The following is a 21,966-nucleotide window of genomic DNA, read 5'->3' as shown; positions in this document are numbered from 1 at the left end:
CCCAAGCTGATTCCACAAGTGTTCAGTGGGGTTGAGGCCAGGACTGCTGGCAAGCCATTCTATTCTCTCCACTCCCAAATTCTTGAGCTAGTCTCTGATAACCCTGCTATGTGGGACTGAGTGTTGTCATCTTGGAGGATAGAGTTTGGTCCCGGACAGTGGAGATATAAGAATGCCACTGGTTGCAGAATAGTTTTGATTACCAGGTGTCAGCACCGGGGGCTCAAAATAAGAGTCAGTAGCAGAATAAGCTGTTCTGCAGAGAGGATTTGGCAAATTTTTCATGGGCGCAACCCACACACTCAGCTCTGCTGCTCATCCCACAAATGCATGTTCCTTACAAATTTGGCACCATTTTAAAGGAAAATAAACAGGCATTCCAACAGTATAAGAGTTATTGCAGAGAAGAATTATTACAACAAAAGAATAAACTACCAAACAAAAAAATTCACTTTTTGCGTTATGTTTAGATAAGTTTAAATTTCACGTTTTTCATACAATAAAATACCAGAACTGACTGTGAAAGGAAACCCATTGCAAAATTTCCTTTAAACTTATTAAAAATACACTTTAACAACTTTAGAAAACTTCTTTAGTGATTCCATCAACGTCCACACACTATCTGAACTTATGTTGCTTAATTTAGCCATACCCAACCTAAAGAGGATCAACAATGAGGAAAATCAAAATCATGAAAACATGGAGCAATTTTAAGCAAAATAGCGTAATAATCGGCTTTGATCAAAGTTTATTAGATGCGTAGTAACAGAAACTAGCCTGCTGCCTGCCTTCTCTGTCATACTGTAACATGAAAATCAGTGCAAATCTAACAAAAGGTCCAACAAACAAAGCTAGCAACTTCATTTAGTCCTAAAACACTCTTAACCCAAAAAATAATTCAAAGCAAGGCTTGTCTCCAACATGCCAAATTGTGCTTTTCTTTTTCTGTTTGTCATGGCTGACAGGGGTGGTGTATTTCAGAAAGTAAACTGTCATTTTTTTAACAGAAATAAACGTGCAAACTTTGTGTTCGTATAGCTCCAATCTCATTTAGTCACCAGACGTCTATTTAGAGTCTCTTGATATACATTTTGAAATGTGCCCGAATATTTATATACTAAAACTGTCGTTTTTGTTTGTGTTGCATCAAATTTTAACTTAAATATGTTCAGGCATTTGGCTCAATTAAGTTTCTTAGCTAAAATATCACAGCCATAATTAAATGACATTTAACAGAGTCAAAGACAAAAACTAAAGCATAAGAAGACCGCAAAGAGAAATTAAAATAACACATATTAGGACTAGAGGGGTCAAAATAAATACAGAAAATTACATAATAGTTTCTACATTTAGTGCATATGTTTAACTGTTTAGCCAATACATTTTTAATACAGTCTCAGACATCTTTCCATTATTGCTGTGTGAAGACTGATTAAAAGAAGTTAAAAGCAGCTCTTTCTCTGATAAATAAGAATTAACAGAGGGAGAACAATGGATGTGGAGGGCCCCAAGCCTGTGTTTAACTCAGGCCCCAAAATTTGCTAAGTCCGCCACTGCATTCAGTAAAGTGTAACTGTTCAAATAACGTGTTTTTTTAAATGAAAATACAAAAAATATTATTTTCCAAGAGTTTTTTTTTTTTTAGAAAAGACTAGGAACAGAAATATACACATTTCTGTACAATGACCCATATATTAAGGCGATTTGGAGATGAAATTGTCTTTAAAGTATGTTTCCAGCTCTTTCAATACACAGGCCTTCTACAAAGCTAAAACCGTTGTGCACCAAACAGCTGTAATATGACCCACCATGCCTTATGTAACTCTCAACTGAAGTTTGCAGCAGGAATTTATCATAATGTCAGCTCTGTTTTAACAGACTTAAGGGTCTTTGTGACTGATTCAAGTGACCATTTAGACATTCTGTAAATTATGACATTCAGGATAAGTACACATCTGTAAAGGGGATTTAAGCAGGCTACTATTCCTTACAATTTTTCTTTGTGGGCCTGGGGGCGTAGCAGCCATTTCTTAAGCTCGTGGGTAAACGAATTATTTATAATGGACGTTTTTGCTTGTTTGAAGGTAAGGTCCAGATAAGAGGGCTAGCTTTCCTTTAACATCCACATGGCATATGAATTCATGTCAAACATGAATAAAAAATAATAGTATACATTACAGATTTCACAAGGTTTTCATTTAATATAATGTATATAGTAGAACCCCAAAATCAATCCATATTGGCTAGTAACACACATGCACGGTTGAACTTCACTAAGTAATTTTCCCATTTTAGCAATTTTCGACCGCTGTTCGGCGCTTGAATGCAGCAAACATTAAAAACGACCGTTGGCGTAAAGCTACAATCTAACCGTGTAGGTAGGCTGTCGGCAAGTATCATATTTCTTCGACTAATATCATTTCTACTCGATTTAATGCCATCAAAAAATCATTCCAGTGCTTCATGTCTCTCCCTCAGCCTGTTTAAAGTCTCTCCAGAGATTGTCTGGTTGAAAAGAAGAGGCAAAATGGCTGACGACAACGTTTGCGCTGTAATGTCACACAAAATGGCGTTACACAAAGGAAAGTCTAATTACCTTGTTTTTACACTGCCTTATACCAAGTCTCAATTGTTCGTACAACGACAGAATTTCGCAGAAATACTTGCTCATTTGAATGGATAGCGTTTTGTACGAAAACCACTTCGCTTTATCATACCAGAGGATGCCATATGCTGCTTTTAGCGCTTCTATTCAAGCTATATTGTTGTACTAACGTTACCTAGCTGTGAAAACTGACTTCTTGTGACAATTTACAACTTCAGACACCCACATCAAAAGAAATCCACATTTTGACGCCGTTGTTATGCCCAGACGGCGTGTCTTTATTGGGAGCTGTGGATTGACAGACACATATTCCATGAGAAGGTTTTTCATACATCAGTCCAGTCTTCCTGTGTCAAAAAGGCGTTTGAAATTACGGGGGCACATTAGCCTGGCGATCCAGTTCCCAAAATAATCCAGGTCTTTGAAGAGGAAATTTGGTTTTGGTGTCTAGTAGATCCACCAAAATAGGAATTGTACTCCCATAGGTTTATTAGATTTTAAACTGTATAGAGTTCCACACCAGGACGAATTCAGCAGACACAGTGAGGACGTTTCTCCATAGACACCCGAATATGGTGCAAATACGCACTGAAATGATAGAGCAGCAGTTGTCGCCTCCTCTGGATGTGCTTCCAGACTATTCTGTTCTCATCTGATAGGCACGCTGGACGCATGCGCAGAGTGGTTTTTGCTTGTCCCCCGTTACCGCATTTTCGCGCACGCGCACTTCTGCCTTTTGACATGCGTGCTTAATATAGTAACAAAAGCAGAATAATGCTGTGGTGTAGTAACAGAGCTTTGCGATGCCAAACTCAACTCAATAATCATTTCCATTGGCTAAACATCACACTTAGCTCTACTATGGGTATGGGCAGAATGTGTAAAGTTAAAAGAGACCTATTTCACCCTTCTTATTATCACACATGAAACTCTTATTCAATATAGTGAAGTATCTGCACTTAAATAGAGCCACAAAGCAAGAATCATTAAAAAAAAACTTGTTGAGATAGCTACAAGTGAAAAGCACGAGACAGATGGTGTTTACACTCATCAGTGCTTATCTCAATTGGCCTCTTGGACCTTTGGACATGTGCCCAATCGCTCATGTTACTTATTAGCTTAAAACAGAGCTCAGACCAGGTCAAAGTTTTTAACTTGATAGACTTAGAGCCATGTTGTATCCAACTAGAATTAATAGTACAAGGCTTGATTAGCTCAAGCTCTTATCTTCCCTTACTGACTGCAGGTATTAGGCTACAGGGGAATCGCAAACATGTTAAAAAAAAGTGTTGAGCACAATCTGTCAAGATGTTATGAAAATAAACATTTTATGAACAGAATTTGTTGTTTTAAGCTTATATTGAATGTGTTCTAGGTTTTTATTTGTTTTCCTCTTTATGTTAGTCACCCAATGTATAATTCTTAAATGGAAAGGTAATGTTTTTATCTTATCAGTGGTCTTAAAAGAGCTTACAGTGAACTGCTCAACAATATAAGCCTTTCTCTCTCATGATATATCAAACAATCTCACAGCATATCAAAGGGATTTTGTGTAATTTAACTGCTTCTTTGCCACACTAGGTGATTTTACTTAGCCTTGTCAAAGAAGAATTTCTGTCACTTCTTGGACAGACAAAGTCTATCTATCTATCTATCTATCTATCTATCTATCTATCTATCTATCTATCTATCTATTTGTAACTTTTCCTTTTTCTAATTACCCTTTAAGTTAAACTCTGACCAAAGCTTTAATGGACCCCAAATAAAATGAGAGTATCAGTATCAGTGATATTATTCCCAAAAGGCTTAATCCTTTGCTTGACAGGGTCTTAGTTTTCTAATCACAGCCAATATTGATGTCCTACAATTTTTAAAAACTTTCTGATTCTGATATATATATTTGCCAAGAATACCTAATAGTAGTTAGTTGTTCTGTTAACAGAATTTGCAGAATCATTTAACTGTGCAGTAAGTCTCACGAGTATTAATTCAATGAACCAAAATAATGTTTTGAAAAATGTTCCCCAACTAATTGTTTCATCTAAAAATATAATAGCCTTGACACTTCTTCTGAGTAGTAACATTCACAGTTACTTACAACATGGCCATGGGTTCCTGTTTCCTACAGGTTTTTCAAAACCTCCAACAGAATTATTTTGGAATCCATGTAACTTAAGGTGAGTTAACTCAGTACACCATAAAGAACTAAAAGATGTTAAAAATGTAAGTATAGGAGTGCACAAAATGAGTAAGTTTGAGCTGCAATTTGCAAAGTGATTTGCAGGCCTTTAAATTATACTACAGTAAAACTCCAAGGCACTCCATAGAAAAAATAATCAAATTGATTTCACATTGGTTGTCTGCATAAACAGAACACACCGTAATACAAAAGCTTATCAGGGAAAAAAAAATATACAAGACTTAATGTTTTCTTTTACTCATGAAAATATTGTCCTTAGTTCTAAATACAATAAAGGAATAAGTGGTGATAACTTTTAGTAATTAATTTACTTGTTCTTTTAAAGTTCATTGGAGGATGATGCTCATCCTTGCACATTTGTACACATCCGATAATACTGTGTCATTATGACTGTTGAAAATAATTATCAGAAGAATAAATTATAAGTATACTTTACTGCCAAGAAGTATACAACAGGCTCCCTTTGGATGTTTTTTACAATAAACCTGGGCCCATGACTTGGTTGTGAATTTCATGGTCATGTTGCCTTTCTCTGTGCATTGACAAAAATAAAATGTAGCTAAATAAAATCAATAAACTCAAAATATATATATAACTCAGCTTCATTTAATATTACTAAATGCAAAGTGCTTCACATTATCCAACTAAAACGGATGGGATCTTCCTGTGAGTCGAAGCCTCTCAGATGTCAGAGCACCTTCATTCAACCAGGGGTTTTCTCGCGCATGCGCAGGTGCGTCGACGATCTCATCGGGGAGAAAAAAAGAAGTTCACACACAAAGCCACGCCTGCGCGGTGTGCCTCTCATTACAAGCGAAGTTGCTGCATCTTTTTAGGAAGCTACATGCTTTCTTTCGACACCCAAAGGTCGCATGGTGTCAGGGACGCGCCTAGTCACGGGAACGGTCCGGAGCGCGTTCACGAGGTGCAAGATCGCGCTTTAACAGTGAAGAGTATCAAACAGCGTGTGGGGATCCAACCTAATGCTTTACATTGGGTCACAACGACCAGTCAATGATTTGCGCCGTGTATTTGCGTTCCTGTCCGGCGTTTATTTTGCAAACCTTTTCATTTTTGCACGGGAGGACACTGACATAGCAAACTCATCTGTATGATAGGGGAGCAGGAGCACACAGTATGGTCCGGGAAACCAGACATTTATGGGTGGGAAATTTACCCGAAAATGTACGAGAGGAGAAAATCATTGAGCACTTCAAGCGGTGAGTAGGAACATTGATGAGCTATGCGTGTTTGTGTGTGGTTGTTGTAACGTAAGGACGTGTGCATGGACAGCATCTCTCTTGTGTTGTGTCACATTTAGAGAAGTCAGGATGAAGGAAGCAGGAGGTTCCCCCGTAGCAAAGTCCCATTTGGCAACTGTGCTGTCAGCTCCCCATAAGCAACAACATTGTGCTGCATTTCAGCTGAGATAAAAGCGGCTAGCACGCTTCAAGCACCCAGCTAGCAGACATATGGTTTTGCCATTTTTGACACGGTCACTAACTTGCATGCAGGGTCACAACTTTACTTGGGCTTTTTATGCTCTGTGGCTGTAAAATTCCACCACTTTACTCTTTGACTTTTTAAAAAGCCTACCTTTGCACCCGGAGACTGTACAGAAGGCACATTTTCTAAAGGATAGCCGCTTGCAGCGTACTGTCAGTGTAAACAAACTTCAGTCTACCTGGCGAGCGGATCGCATTGTACAAGCTGTGCATTTCACAGGCTGCATCTTTGGCAGACAGTACGAAGTCCATGGCTGTGTGCTTTCTGGTGTCTGAGCAAGTCAGGCACCCGGTGTTTCACTTTACTTTCTCCGAGTTTGTCGTCAGCCTGGTGCGTCCAGCAGAACCCGTGCACACAGTTTGGTTAATTTACATCCCATGTACCCATCTGTCATGTTGCAAGAGCCAGGTTCTGTCTTTACTTAACACCAAGTCAGTGATATCTCAAAGGTGACGCGACATCACGCCGCCATCCACGCTGCAACATTGTTCCAAACTGTGATTGAAGGGTGCTCTGTGTTTACTGATATACAACACTGAAACGTTGTAGCAGGCCACTTGTGTTTACTTTGTGGGTGAATTAACACGTCAATGGCTATGTTTGCAACCGCGTTTCTGTCCTCCAGCTGCTGGCTTGCACAGCCTGCAGCGCGATGTGAGGGAAAATCAGGCAATATTTAATCAAGAAATTCAAATTCAGCTCCGTTTCTGCTTCTTGTTTTGGCTGTAGGTGAATTCTAACACCGTGGACCATTTTAGGCATTTAGCGCTTTATTTTCATCATTGGACTAAATAAAAAATACATTCTTTTTGTTCGACTCTCACGGTTGTCTGCGCGCTCTCGCCTTTCTCTTCTCGGCTGTCAAGGAAATAGCAGCCCGCCTCTCCGTCCATATGTGCTGGAGAGCAGACCGCTGAAAACATTATAGTCTACCTATATGAGCAGCGCTGCCTTCTTTGCTGTGTAGGCGTCGCCATATCGGACGAAAGCTGCTAAATCACTAACACCATTCACGCACGTCTGTTGACCAAAATCCCGATCAAAAGGGACACTTTTATATTCAGCATCATGCCTCTAAGAAGCGACTGTGTAAAATATATTTGCTAATTTAAATTTTAAACTCAGCACTCTTTTGAAGATGGTTGTATTAGGGGTTTTATAGATGGATGCAGTGAGTAAACCACAGATCTGGTTCGTGTCTGATTCCTGCAGCCCCTGCAGACCGCACAATAATGAGCTACCTATATGCCGTTTTGTTTTACATTAGCTCATGCTATGATGTGCGTAACGTTATGTTAGGGGGATGGTGACTGGCAGCATGTTATTGCAATAGCGGAGGGGAAAGTGTGTCGGCGGCTCCTTTTTAGCATGCTGCCTCAGCTCCAGCGTTAACCCAGAGGTAGTCCGAGCAGGCAGGTGCATGACAGCCCAATGTGTGATAGAAGTCATTGAAGATGGGGGACGGCAGAATGAGTAAGCAGTGTGAACAGCTTTTCTAAAATGGCGTCGGAGGCTGTTCAATGTTGGGAACTGGCATGCCAATAAATTTATGGGCACCCTACTGTCTCTGTCGGACAGCGAAAATACACTCCCGGATCATTTTTAGGAGGGAAAATTCAATGCATGTAAATGATGCTTTGTAATCCCAGACTTGGGTTGTATGATCTCAGTTCACCCATCAGTCAGACAAACATTTTAAACAATGTATTTACAAGCATATTATGAAAACAATGGAATATCTTTTCAGAAGTACATCAATTAAAACTACATCATAACCTGTGCATTTTTTTATGTGAGGGAAAAGGGGGTTGATGTTACAAATGCAAATGTCCCAGCTTTCCCCTGTTTTAGTAAAACAGCAAGAGCCAAATAGAAACATGTATTGATTTTTTTAAACCACCAACAGCAAATGAGAAAATGTCACGTCTCTTTTAATGCTGCCCAAACCTCATCTGTATGCTTACAGCAGCTATAATCTCAGCAGAGTCCCTCCTCCAAGGAACATGCTAATGTTGGACAATATATGCATTTATTAACATGCAATATGCCAAGGTTTCAAATCCAGTTGCTGGGTTACTGTTGCCTTGCAAGAAAGTGCCACAGAGCAGAACATATGAGAAGCAAAGCTTCTTTACCATCCAACCCTCTTCAGACACATTCACTCACATTAAAATCATTCATATTTAAATCTATTGATTGAAACTTTGCATAATGAAAAAAAAAAATATATGTGTCATTATTTTCAAAATTGCATAATTTCCAGACAGAATACCCTAACACTGATAAAACACAACTGCCTTCCAAAATCCTATTGGTAACCTTGTTTTGTTTTATCTTTTAGATATGGACGTGTGGAGAGTGTCAAGGTCCTGCCCAAGCGGGGTTCAGAAGGTGGAGTTGCTGCCTTTGTGGATTTTGTGGACATTAAAAGTGCTCAGAAGGCTCACAATGCTATCAACAAGATGGGGGACAGAGACCTGCGCACTGATTACAATGAACCAGGCACAATTCCTAGTGCCGCAAGAGGGCTGGACGATAGTCTGTCCTTAAGCTCTCGTGGCCGGGATGTATCAGGGTTCACAAGAGCGGCAGGGGGGGCCGTGTATGTGCCCCCCACGTCGCTCCACAGCAGAGATGGACGCTATGAACGCAGACTAGACGGGTAAGTGGACAAAGTTTCTCTGAAGGCAGGGGGAGCCATGGTTTCTGGTAAACATCTTACCCCCAAGCATCTTCCCACCATCTATTCATTTACTTGTTTTGGGGGGTAGAGGAGAGTTCATGCTTTTAGGGATCCCCTCTAAGTGTAACAGCGCCGCCTGCGCTCCTGGATTCATACTGGCAGGTAGATGTTGAGATATTCTTTAAGTAAGAGCATGTCTTTATACAAGAGTATCAGTTACCAGCTTAAATAAATAGTTTAAATGGCTGTTGGGGATTATCTTTGTGAGCTTAAACATCTCTGTGAGGTGGATATATCAATTGCGGAAAATGTGGGGCAAAGATTGGAAATCTTAAAATTTCCCAGGATTATTGGAGATCTCTGGAGAGAGAGAGAAAAAGAGAGAGAGAGAGGGGGAGAGACGAATAAAGAGTGGTCCACCGGCCATCCGTGGGATTCCCTTAATCTGGAGTTACGTGCCCTGCTCGGTGGATTAATGCCATCCTCACCCCAACCAAGAGCACACATTATATAAGAAACCATTGTTTGGATTAGTCTAATTTGGTTTTCAATAATCTCGCACCCCTCACGGAGGTGTTCACTTCTCATGTGGGCTGGAGTCATGTGGATAACCTACACAGGATATTTATTCCCCTCTGTTGGATTATCGCCGGCCTTGAGGATACACTGTCATGCTAAAGGTATGGGTTGCTTTCTTGGTTTGGGTTTTTTTGTTGTTTTTATTTGGGATTATATCTTATTCAGGGCATTACAATTTGAGAACTGGGAGACCTCTACTGGTTACTCTACTCAGTAGACAACAGAAACATGTGAGCAAATGACTTTTTTTCCCTACTTTATTTTTTTTTGGTGGAGATTATTTTTAACAACTGAGAGTCACAGTTTTAATGAGGACCGTCGTGGACTATGTTTGGATCCTACAGTTCAATGAAGAATTGCTGGAAACTAAGACTGGAAAGTTGCTTTTGGAGATAACCTACCTCACATCTGTGGATTACCTGCTCCCTTCCTGAATGTGGAACTATAACTAAGCCATGGATATTACCAGATACAGAATCAGAGAACTGAGTTGCACCCATGAACTGCTTCTTCATTGACCCAGCTTCAGTTTAGACTGCATGTTGGCTCTTCTGCCTGTAACGGAAATGGACAAAAGACGTGAAAAATCCCTGAGCCCAAAGCTGCTATGAATGTTCTTCAGTCTGGGAGTGATTACAGTACATCTAATACCAAGAATCTGGATTACCATTAAGAGACATGTTCTTCATTCTTCAACCGTCATGGCCCAACTTCCAGCCTTCTGCCAAAGGAATCTGACTATAGTTAACTGCCAATCACAGTGTGACCAAAAGGGAATGCCACAGACTTTACAAATGAAGATGCAAGACTTACTTTTTCCATCGGTTCCATAGCCCTGGATATCACATGTTGATTTTACTGGACTTGGGTGCAACGCTGATTTTTTTTCTTCCTGCACACTTGGATGGATATATGGACTCGAATGACTTTTCCAGCATACAAAGCATCCCAATCTGGATCTGTACAAGACCATGTTTGTTTTCATCATTTTAATTAAAACAAACACTCATGCTGATCCAAGATTTTTTTTCGCTTTCCTGAAGATGAGGAGTATAATTTCAAACAGGAAAATTTTTGCTTCATTTTTTTGTCCTCCACTCAACATTTTTGCCCATTTTTCTGCTCACAAAGTTCTATCTCCCTAAATTGTATTTGGAATTATAGGTCAAGTTACCACTCTCTCAAAAGGTTGGTATGTCCTGCCCTGTGTATTTTAGCTGTCCTCTCTAACCCCCTAGTTTGAACCCCTGTCTCTCTCCATTTTCCCCACTAACCGAAGTAGCTGGTACATAGACTGTTATTACTGCCTGTGTGTCTCTATGCAGAAATCTGTACCTTACCTTGTATTGTTTTCCCTTTGCTTCCCCTCAGCTGACCCCACCTTAAACCCATTCTCTCTTTATGATGACTAGACTCACACTGTAGCTGTTACTCATGATGAGTGATCAGAGTAAAAATGTCCCTTTGGATTTCTAATGCATATTCCAGGCTATGCTTAATTCTGTGAAAAGCAAGATTCTGTTTTGCAGAAATAACAATTTTGACTAGGGCCAAAGTATTACCATTAGAAACAGCATTAAGTATATGAGAACAAAATCTCTACCAAATACATTCAGTGGGCTTCCTAGTGCCTCAAAACAAGCAGCTAGAATAGTTCTAAATTAAATGTAACTCTAATTGACAGGCTCCTGGAGTTGGACTTTATTACTTAAGTTGTATGGAGGAGGAATTTATCAACCAAGATGCCGAACATTAGCTGAATTTTATGCGTTCCTGCAGGGCTGCTAGGTAAGTGAGATCAAGATTATTAATCACAAAAATACATTTATTTCACAGCATCTCTAACATGTGCAGTTATTAAGCTGAAACACCTAATATATTATATTGTGAATATACAGACAAGCAATAAATAAAAAACAAGTGGAAAATATGAATATAAAAAATGACAATAGTATGTGATAATGGAACTTTATTTTTGATATAGTCATGATTTACTTTAATAGCCAGAGTATAACAACAGACAGCCCCCCCCACCCCCCCCAAAAAAAAATGGCAACTTGACATTGACATTTGACATTTTTAATGTTTTTTTCTTTTAAATCATATTTTTTCAGAAAAATAACTCTTATATTCATCAATCATGACAACATTTCTAGTTTGGACCTGTTTTTTTTCATTCAATTTTAAAGTGACTCTAGCTTCCTGAGTTTGAGATATGTGTAATGTGTATGCAACATATAATCTGTTACAAGTTGCCAATCAAAATTATTCTTAAGCTTTAACCTCTTAGATATACTGGTACAATCCATAAGACACATGTGTATGTTATTTTATTCTAGAGGTAAGGCACCGTCGTCTACTGTTACTCATCAAGAATATGAAGATGGAGACATAACATCCTTTCAAAATCAGTTACTAAGTTTCAAAGATTCTCCCTCTTATTTCCCCGTGTTATCAATGCAAGTTGTAGACATTGTTACTAAACCTTTGCATTTGCCCTGTCAAATATATGAAACTGAATTAAACAATAGACAATTCTACCTTAAATTTACTGTAAGAAAAAAAGAGAAAGATATGGTTGAAAGTTTACATTGTCCCCCACCCAGAGCATTTTGCTTTGTTCTTCAGCTAACAACAGGATGCAAGATGCAGCATAGCTGCACATTTTACCTGTCAGTTTGCATGGTAGAATGATTTTTAATTATTAAGTGCTAAAAATAGTTTCTGATTTTTATTTATTAAATCAATATGCATGTATTGTTCCAATGTAAGACCACTTTTTAGCATGCTGCTGGAATAGATCCTCATAATTATGCTGTTCACATAATCTCAAAACAGTTGATGTGCTTAGCATGCGCTGGAGCAGCCTAATAATCAAACACTGATGGAAATTCTGCCAAAAAAGTCTAACTGAATTATTTTTAAGCCCCATGAATAATGTAGAAGCTGTTTTGTGTAAAGTGAAATTGAAGTGAAATTGAAGGCTATCTATTGAGCAGCGAGCCTGCGCCACCAAATTAGCATTTTCGAGAGCATCTAGGGGTCAAGGTAATCCATCACTTTCACAGCAGACACCGTTATGCCATAGATGTTATTCATGAATCCAGCATACAGACGATTAAATCAAATAAGTTGAAACAGAATTTGCCCCCGACCTCGCTGTACCTGATGGATAGTGCAGTGAAATACAATCATAGTGCAAGTCTCCTAAACCAATTTATCCCAAACATCCAGGAGACTGTGTGCATTCCATAAAAAAACGCTTTGTCCTTATGCTCCATGACAAAAGCCTTTTGTGTAAAGACTTGATGAGAGACTCCATCAGTGACTTAGGATGATATAGATTACATTTATGTCAGGTGTCTTGTACTGAAACTCTTTGGTTAGTCAAAGAGAGATGTCTGTTATCTCTATTAGTCACAAATGCATTTATTTATTATTTAGTTATTGCTTGGTTACAAATGAAAAAATCATTGAACCTTCAAGGTATGAGAGTCAAATATTGTAGGAGGGAAAGTTAAATGATTTTACTTTTGGTACAGAGGCTTGAGGTAGGGAAATAGAGGCAGTCTGTCAAAGTCTGTGAACTATATGTATGTATATGTTTAATACCTTTTGTGGTCTGTTATTAAGGCCAGGTTAGGCATTTAAATAGAACCAAGTTATAGATATCATACCATGGCTTGACAGAAAAAAAAGAGCCATTGATGAGGAAAATGCTTGCATTCGATATCCCAATAATGGCAACAACCGCCAACTGGCACCTCATGTAACTGGTGTTACCTTTTACCAAGTTCAGACTGAGATTGAGGCCGGTCATTTCAAAGACTGGTTAAACAATTCAAACTCACACCGTGTCCTGCTTGTTTGCTTTGAATCAATCTGATTTGAAAAAGTGAAAAGGGTTTAGATGTTCCTTTGTATTAAGACACTTTCTCCTTAACTAGTGCATAATTGCCTACTTTCTACAATTCACAGAACAAGAAATTAAAAATATGACCAAAAATCATATTACATTTCTAACACTGAATTTAAGAGATTAAGAAATTCCAATGTTTGGACCGAATTAGTAAGATCTGCACTCATCATATTTACAATTTTCTGTGAAAGGCAAGCTGTATTTACCATCTCTTCTGTGAGATTTCAGAAGTTTCCCCATGTTACAATTGCCTTCAAGTTCTACTTAAAGTTCTTTGTTGGCATTGACAGTTTGGCAGCTTGCAGGAGCAAGCAAAATTTGAACAGCTATATCTTTGCACAGATGTAACAGATGCATCTCTGATGGTCCAAATAGATCAAAGACCAGAAATATTTGGATGCCACTTCCAATTCACAGTGAGGACAGTTTCTAAGTCTTTATAAAGTCAGTTTGTTGCTTCTTTATGAGTTTTAGACAGTTTCTCTCAAACCTGATTTTGTAAAACCAATTTTTGTCTAAAACAAGATGTAGCAGTTCATTTTGTTAAACTTATTCTATAAGATAGCTGTTTCAGCAATCCTTCTCTTAACAGTAAAGTTAAATATGGACACTAGCAAGAAGGAAAAGAAGTAGTTTGTGAAGGCCTTGAAAGGTTTTAGTGGCAGAAAACAGGGATATTTGTCCTGTCAAATAGTGCTTCATGATTCGGTAATATATGATTGCAATTGTACTTCACAGTATTGTGATTGCGATTATGACCTACTGCATAAATGGTATCATAAGCTTACTTGCGTGGTTATCAAGGAAAATGCTGAGAGTAATGAGTTTTGAAGTGTTTATTTCAACTCATAGCTTACGAATATTAAGTAGCATAAAAAATTCAAAACCTTTCAAAACAATTTATTTACCAAAAAAAAAAGTTTTTAAAATAAAGGGTACTTCTACATAGTGTAATAGTGGCACTACTGTTAACTTAAAGGCCTTTCTGGAGGCATTTTTAAACCTTTTGATTACTACTTGGTACAAAAACAATTTCAGCCTTTTATACAATTATGTAATAGCACAGCTTGACATTGTGATTGTGATGATAATTGTAATTAGATGAATTGTGCAGCACTACTGTCAAACCAAAGATACAACCTGATTTCTAACAATGTCAGTCCCTGGTTTAACTCTACACAAACGGTCAGATTTAAGTCTAGAAAGCCTTTACTTCAAAAATAATTTAGACATATTAAGTAATTTCTTCTTTATAGTCAATAAGATACACAATTGAAAGGATGCCGGTATTCATTCATATAGGCTTGTGTAAGTATGCTTTTCAAAATATGTCCTGTACATTAGCTATGTAGAAATATAAAAAATGCTTTGCAAATTTTAAAGATGCAACAGATTTCTACAGCATTTTAGAAATAGTTAATAAGTTAACACTAGCATCATGAGGAATTTGCCATTTTGACAGTAAAATTCCCTTTTGCTGTTTAAATATGACACCATCTGAAATCTCAACATTGCTCCATCCTCCAGTTTGAAATAGTCAAATCAAACCTAGTCTCCCGTTTAAAAGGCCTCTATAATGAGTGTTTGTAACTGTGGTTATGTTAACCATATTCCTCCCTGTGTTGGAACATCATGGCTAATTTGCTGATAATAATTTGATCTGAATTCTAACAGTGGTAATTGCTGTCCTGTCCCGCTCATTACAGGGAGTTGGGTAATATGACTGCTGTAATGACACAGCAGTCGTATAACTAAATTAAAATCTGATTGCTTTATTCAGTAGGAGGATGTGCAGGTCTGAACAGAATGTTCTTAATAACCCTGTTTCTAATGTGCATCTTCATAAAAGATGCTTTGAAGAGGAGAACAAGTGGTGTCAAACAGTCTAACATTATAGACAAAAGACTTGTCATGAATCACCTTCAAAAACCTCACACAAAGCCTTTCAGATAAATGATAAAACTACTTGAAAGTGGCTTTTGCTGTAATTTCTTGATGTTACGAGACCAAAATGACTTGAAATGCTGTGAAGGCATGAATCTCTCCCATAATTCCTTTTTTAATATAAGTAATCCTTTTGCAAGTCTCTTAAATCCTGCAATTAAAACCTTTGATAAGCTGCAGATTTCTGTCCTATTGAGCACTGATTGCATGCCTTTTGCTTAAAACCTCTCCTGAGTGTTCTTGTGAATTGTATTTTTGATATAGTGTTTTAAATTTGGCTGTAAGCTATACTGTGTTTTATTAATGTCATGATTTTTGAGCTTGGAAACTGCTAAATAAGAACACTTCTGTATTCAAGGAAAGCTGTTTTACACAAAACGAAAGAAGTGCTCAGTATAAAAGCTGAAGACTTAATACATTTCATCTCCAGTTCATACATTGTTAGCTTATAGTCCCGATTTTTTTCTCAGCCTGAATTATCTCACCTTAAAATTACTGAAATTTCTCTGTATTTTAGACTGTAGTCTGCAAATGTTTCACCTTTAACACGCTTAAAAATACCCTAAGACACCCCTTTCTTCCTATTTGTCTAGTTAAAGAAAACTCACCAGAAATGCCTGGTGATCTTTCTTTTGTCTGATTCCAACAGATTTATCCAAAGAAACAGCAGTTTGATGCTGTTGTGTCTTCTTGTTTGTTAGGTCGGCTGAAAGTCGGGACCGGGCGTACGATCACAGTGCCTATGGACATCATGAGCGTCCTGGTAGCAGCTTTGAACGCCAGCGGCACTATGAAACGGACTATTATCGCGATGCGAGAGAGAGGACTCTAAGCAATGCAGGAAGCGGGTCTGGTACCTCAAGTGGAAGTGTTTCAACGGGCTCGTCAGGAGTTGGTGGAACTATTGTTAGCACTGTTGCGGGCAACACAGGGACAAGTGGGTCAGCAGGGGCTACATCAGGAGGAAGCGGGGGATCTTCATCAAGTGCAGTTGGCTTCTACCGCTCCCACAGCAGGAGCCCTTGCCGCTTTGAGACACCAGAGCCTCGCTATGAGCCTCGCACCAGGGAACCCTTTACTTTGGCCAGTGTCGTTCATAGGGACCTTTATCGGGAGGACAGAAGTCGACGCGGGGATCGATCGTACCGCCACAGTCGAAGCAGGTCTCCTCACTCAACACATTCACGAAATCCCTCTCCTCAGAGACTGGCGAGTCAGGCTACACGTCCTGCACGCTCCCACAGTGGGTCAGGCTCCCGCAGCCGCTCCTCCAGTTCAGACTCAGTCAGCAGTACCAGCAGCAGCACGAGTGGCAGGTGAGTGACACTGGCTGTCAAGATTTCTACCCTTGTCTATATCTGTCATTTTTTTACAGAATTTTTGAGGATGAAAACCTAGATACTAGATACTGTTCCTTCTTTATTATCTATTCTTTTTTACTTTAAATTCTTCACTGAAACAGAAAAGGGTTTGAAGTGTTTATTGCAGACATATCTGACTTAATATATAGGCTCAGGTTGACAATAAACTCTCAATGCTCGTTGAACCTAAGCAACTGGGCTCCTTCAGACTGACAATTATGTTGTTGTCATTCCTTTTTCAGTGTGCACATCCATGCATTTGGAACATGCACTTGGGTTATACTGAATCTATTTCAGGCAACAACATTCTGGTTATCATATAGCTCACACACAAAGCATGTTTTTCTCTAGGAAAAAAATGGCTATGCCCTATTAAAAATGTGTTCCTTTTTTTTTGTTAGTTTCATTTGCTTCCTTTGAGTCCCCCTCAGATTTGTAGCTTGCAAAAGCTAAGCCCCCCCTCCAGGACATACACAAAAAGAAGTTATGAATTGGTGTCAAAAATTAGCATTATTATTTTTTTTATCGTCTAAATTATTACAAAAAGCCCTGCACACACATGTTCTTTACATGATCTTTCTATGAAGTATAGGTGTTTATTTTGGTTAGCATGTGTAAATCAAATTTTAACAGTCTCAGAGCAGAGCCCTGTTTCCTCCCTCCAATCTCTGGACAAGCTGGATGAAGGCAGGCAGTTTTTCAGAACATGAGGTACAAGAGGTTGGAATTTGCAAGCAATGTTTTGGTATAGTCACCACACCACAAGGTAACTTCTCTCTCTCTATCTCTATAACCACCTCAAAGTCACCACAAAGTTCAATATGAGTTACCAATGAAGGACAATTGAACCATATTGCAAAACCCCGCTACCAGACCACATAAACCTCCGTCACCTAGAAATTTCACAGCGCCTTTATGTACAGCAAGCAGCTGAGGGTCCTAAAGGTAAAGTTGCCAGAATTTTTTTTATTATTGTGTGTTACATTCTAAGAATTAAAGTTAAAGACTATATGCTCTACAATATTTTAATTTTTCACTTAAAAAAAAAAAAAAAAAGACATGGAGAGAGACAGTGTATTTACAGGAGCCTTTTAAGTCCAATGCTTTATTACAGGTTGTGTCCGATAAAAAGGCCATAGAGCACAATTTTATTTGAATGCAATGCATACCATGCAAACCATGATTCACAATTGAGTAAGAATCCTGCTGCTCTCATTAATACTATTTAAATAAATGAGCTTTCATGGCTTCAAAGGCAAACCATCTGTCTGAATGGTTTCTTACAGATTCACGTACAATTAGTCCACTGACCAATTATGTTCATTTAATCATTGTAAATTATATTGAGGATTTACTGTACCACAGGTAACCAAAGACAGGTAAAACGATGCAAACAGTGAGATATAAAAGTATTCTTTCTTCCTCAGCAAAAACATGTAAATAACCTATTGGTGCAGTGGCTCTTAACGTGGTGGTCTGGACCCCCTGGAGGTTGTGGGACACTGAGAGGGGGTTGCAAGATGTCTTCCAAAAAAACCAAAAATGTTTTTCAAATAGTATATTTTACCCTTTTCTAAAAAATATATCCATAGAAGTTATTCACTGTAAAATAAAACCATGGTTATTTGCTGCGATTTATGCTGAATCAAAGTAATGTTTAAAAAAAAAACTGTTTAATGAAAGTATGTGCATGACTATTCTTGAATGTTCACAGTTGTGTTCAACTCCACTTCAACCATTTTCAGGTACAGTGGGGGTCCTCAGTCTCTGGCACCTTTATTTTGGGGGTTGCAGGCTGAAAAGTTTGAGAATCCCTGTATTAGTGGACCTCTGCATCCAAATCTGTTTTGTTATGTAGAGAGGAATTCTGCAGCATATTTTTAGACAAATCCTGATGCCAACAAGCAACGGCTTGTATGTGCAATTATCTCCTATCATTAGTTAGTAGGCACTCCTATCAAATTTCTCAACCCTTCCCCAATGTAGAACTGGTGCGTTATTGCATACAATTTTTTTTCAAATTAGATTAAAAAATTATTTTCTTTTTTTAAAGGAGACATATTACACCCTTTTAAGACAAGCTCAAATTGTTCTGAGGCCCCCAAAACATGCCTGTGAAGTTTGTTGCTGAAAAAACATACCAGTATAGGATTTTTGTACGTTTAAAACCCCCTCTATTTCAGCCCTTCTCAGAATGAGCCGCTTCTGTTGCTTTAAATGGTAATTAGCTGTCTGACTTTACCCCTGACAGCAAATGGATGCAGTACTCCTTGTATCACAGACACTTTTATCCAAAGGTTAGAACTTGACTGGGATTTGAACCATCAACCTCCCAGACCGTAGCCAGCAGGATAACCCACTGAGCTATCCAGCATCTCAGCTGGTTGTTGAGAGGATCAGTAGATGAGGGCAGAACTTTCCTCCAAGTGGGGGAGGGCCAACCAAACCTGGGGGCGGGTGCTTATGCTCCTGGTGAGGTCACCAGGAGCTAAATCTGAGAACAGCTTGTTTCAGCACACATTTTCTGAAAGGTGGAGAAAGAGAGGGGGAGAAGGAATGGATTTTTCTGGTATTTGAGGGGATTGTGGACAGGCCAGGGGCATATATTTGTGTTAGAAAGCCTGAAAAAGGGATTTTTGCATAATATGTCTCCTTTAAGAGTGACATATTGAATGTGATAGGCTTTAATACTTTGTGGATAGTTAAATTGAGATGCTTGTCCAGGACATTTTTCATTCATGGTTGTGCCCAAAACTGGTCTGTTAATGATCCAACTTTAAAACATCTTTAGATGCTGTGATGCCAGGTTGCTTCTTAATGTTGTCATCATTTTTCCTTTGTGTAAACGCACTTCTCAGCAGGAAGGAGGTTAAAGTCCAAAATTAATGCATACATTTTTATAAACCCAAAATATGAAAGGGTGCTTCACGACTAAGAGGATGACATCATTTATGCCACACAATATGTTGGTTCTTAGAAGTATAATCTGTCTTGGTTTAGTGGCACCTCACATATTGTCAATTTGCAAACATTGAAAGCAGTGAGTTTGCATATTCCGACCTCACTAAATTTGTGAGTTTTTTTTTTCTAGTTGACTAATCTACTGTTGCAGAGCAGGTGCTTGTTCGTTTGCATCAATGCCTGGATAGTGACCTTTGTTACATTTTACTACTACAGGGAAAAACTTCTGGTGCAAGAGGGTTTGATTTATCACTACCACCTGTACTTTGAATTAAGTCAAAGTCCACTCTACTTTTGCTAAATTTAATCCCCCTTCAGCACACATGCATGTATATACTCAAGTCATTGAGTGTTTTTGGCTATACTTGCATCACAATGGTGTTTGAGGCAGTTTTCTAACATTCAGTCCATTATTCAGCTTTTTAGATCACTATAGATGATCAAACAGAACAGCATTGACATACTGTTTCTTTAGAGAGGCCTGGCTTGGATGCTGAACATATTGCAGGCCTGTCTCAAACCTTTCATTTAGGCCAATATTTTTTTAGAAAATGGTCTCAGATCAGCTCTTGAATTATTTGTCTACAAGTAATTTTTTGAGCCACTTCAGTCAGCTTTTAGGGCAAATCACTCCACAGAAACAGCGCTTACAAAGGTGGTGAATGATTTGTCTTGGGCTGTCGACTCAGAGTCATCATCTGCTGTAGTAGTACTGATCTTGGTGCTGCTTTTGATACATTGGACCACAGTATATTGTTGGACTGACTTAAGAATTATTTTGGCATTTGGGGCCAGGTGCTTCAGTGGTTGAGATCCTGCTTGTCAGAGGGATGTCAGCATATTTTATAAAATAATATGTTCTCTGTGTTGCGTGCTGCGAGACATGGCATTCTGCTGAGGTCTGTACTGGGTCTACTGTTGTCACTCTATCTGGACTATTATGTCATATTTTGTGCTCATTTGGGATTACTTTTCAATGTTATGCGATTTAAAGTTGTATATGCCCGTAGCCGTGTAAAGCAGGTCTTATACAGCTAAATTCTAGGCCTCTCTGGTTGCAGTTAAGAGCTGTTCATTAGCAAATTTCCTGCTACTCAGCTAAGACAGAATTGACAGTTATTGGACCAGCTAGCCTCAATCATCTGTATGACCATTTTACCCTGTCTGTGGGGGACTGTGTGATTCATTACAAAGACCGATCAAACCCTTTCATTTGATTTTTATATAAAGGCAGGGGTGGAATTAATGCAGTAAAAATACTTACTAAGTACTTGAGTATTTATTTCTCTGATGACTTTTACTTTTGCTTCCTACATTTAAACACAAATGTCACTACTTTCCAGTCCTTACATTGTCAAAACAGGACTGGTTATTTGTTTCAACCTAAAAGGATGGACAAAAGCATGAACGTGGATCAGTGTAAAGCTGATGAACGCCCGTTCATAACTGGAATAGATGCATTAAGTTGTCTGCATTGCAGTCAGGTCTTTATCTCGTCTGTCAATTCATTTCAGGCTGACATGATAAGTACAGTATTCTTCTGTTTTGTTTTTCAAGGTAAATGCCTGATCAGTTTGTTTCTGTGGTGAGACTACCCCAATTTTCACATGATGTTTTTATTCTGAAATTTTTCCCGGGATAGTTTTTCGGTCGTTGCTGTAACTTGCAAAATTGCTACGATTTTTTTTCTCTGCATTCGTGCTTAATGGTCCTTTCTACTCTATGTAAATAATTGAAAAAACATCAGATTATGAGAGATCACAACTCATGTGATCTCCTCTTTCTCTGCTGTTTCTATTCATGCAACAAAAGTTCGTCTCTTGTACATGTCAGTTTTAGTGTAAAATAATCTTTATATAAAAGCTGAATGCCTACAACTCTGCCTATAACTGAAACTACCTCTGTGTACAGGTAAGACACCAGCCTGTAAAATTACAGAGAGTACCAAAGTGGTTAAAATTTGTAATTTTCAGATTTATCAAAAAGGTATTGTGGTAACCTTGGAAAGCAGATGGATACGCCCGTTTCCTTGTTTCTCACTGGTGAATCCATCTTGCAAAGCTCCTGTCTGAACCGTTTGGGCCCGGTTAGAAAGTGACAGGACCAAACAGCGATGAGGGGCAGTACTTTCAGGCACGGCGGAGTCGTGATGTAAGCAAGAAAAAACAAGAGGCCGGTGCAATTTTGATGGAAGGGCTTTGCGTGGAT

The 21,966-nt window shown here is 38.6% G+C and overlaps 1 protein-coding gene across 1 annotated transcript in view; it reads left to right on the top strand.

The window, feature by feature from the left end:
• Positions 1-5,676: 5,676 nt before the first annotated feature.
• Positions 5,677-21,966, top strand: part of spen (spen family transcriptional repressor) — a 37,418-nt gene continuing 21,128 nt past the window's right edge. The window contains exons 1-3 of the mRNA XM_041798562.1: positions 5,677-6,025; positions 8,653-8,973; positions 16,138-16,752. Of these exons, the coding sequence (XP_041654496.1) occupies positions 5,943-6,025; positions 8,653-8,973; positions 16,138-16,752 (1,019 nt within the window). The 5' untranslated portion in view covers positions 5,677-5,942. The remainder of the gene's footprint in view (positions 6,026-8,652; positions 8,974-16,137; positions 16,753-21,966) is intronic.

This window comes from Cheilinus undulatus, linkage group 11, assembly GCF_018320785.1.
Source record: "Cheilinus undulatus linkage group 11, ASM1832078v1, whole genome shotgun sequence".
In the NCBI taxonomy this organism is placed as follows: Eukaryota; Metazoa; Chordata; class Actinopteri; order Labriformes; family Labridae; genus Cheilinus; species Cheilinus undulatus.
The sequence above is the reverse complement of the archived record's forward strand: the minus strand, read 5'-3'. Positions and strand labels throughout refer to the sequence as shown.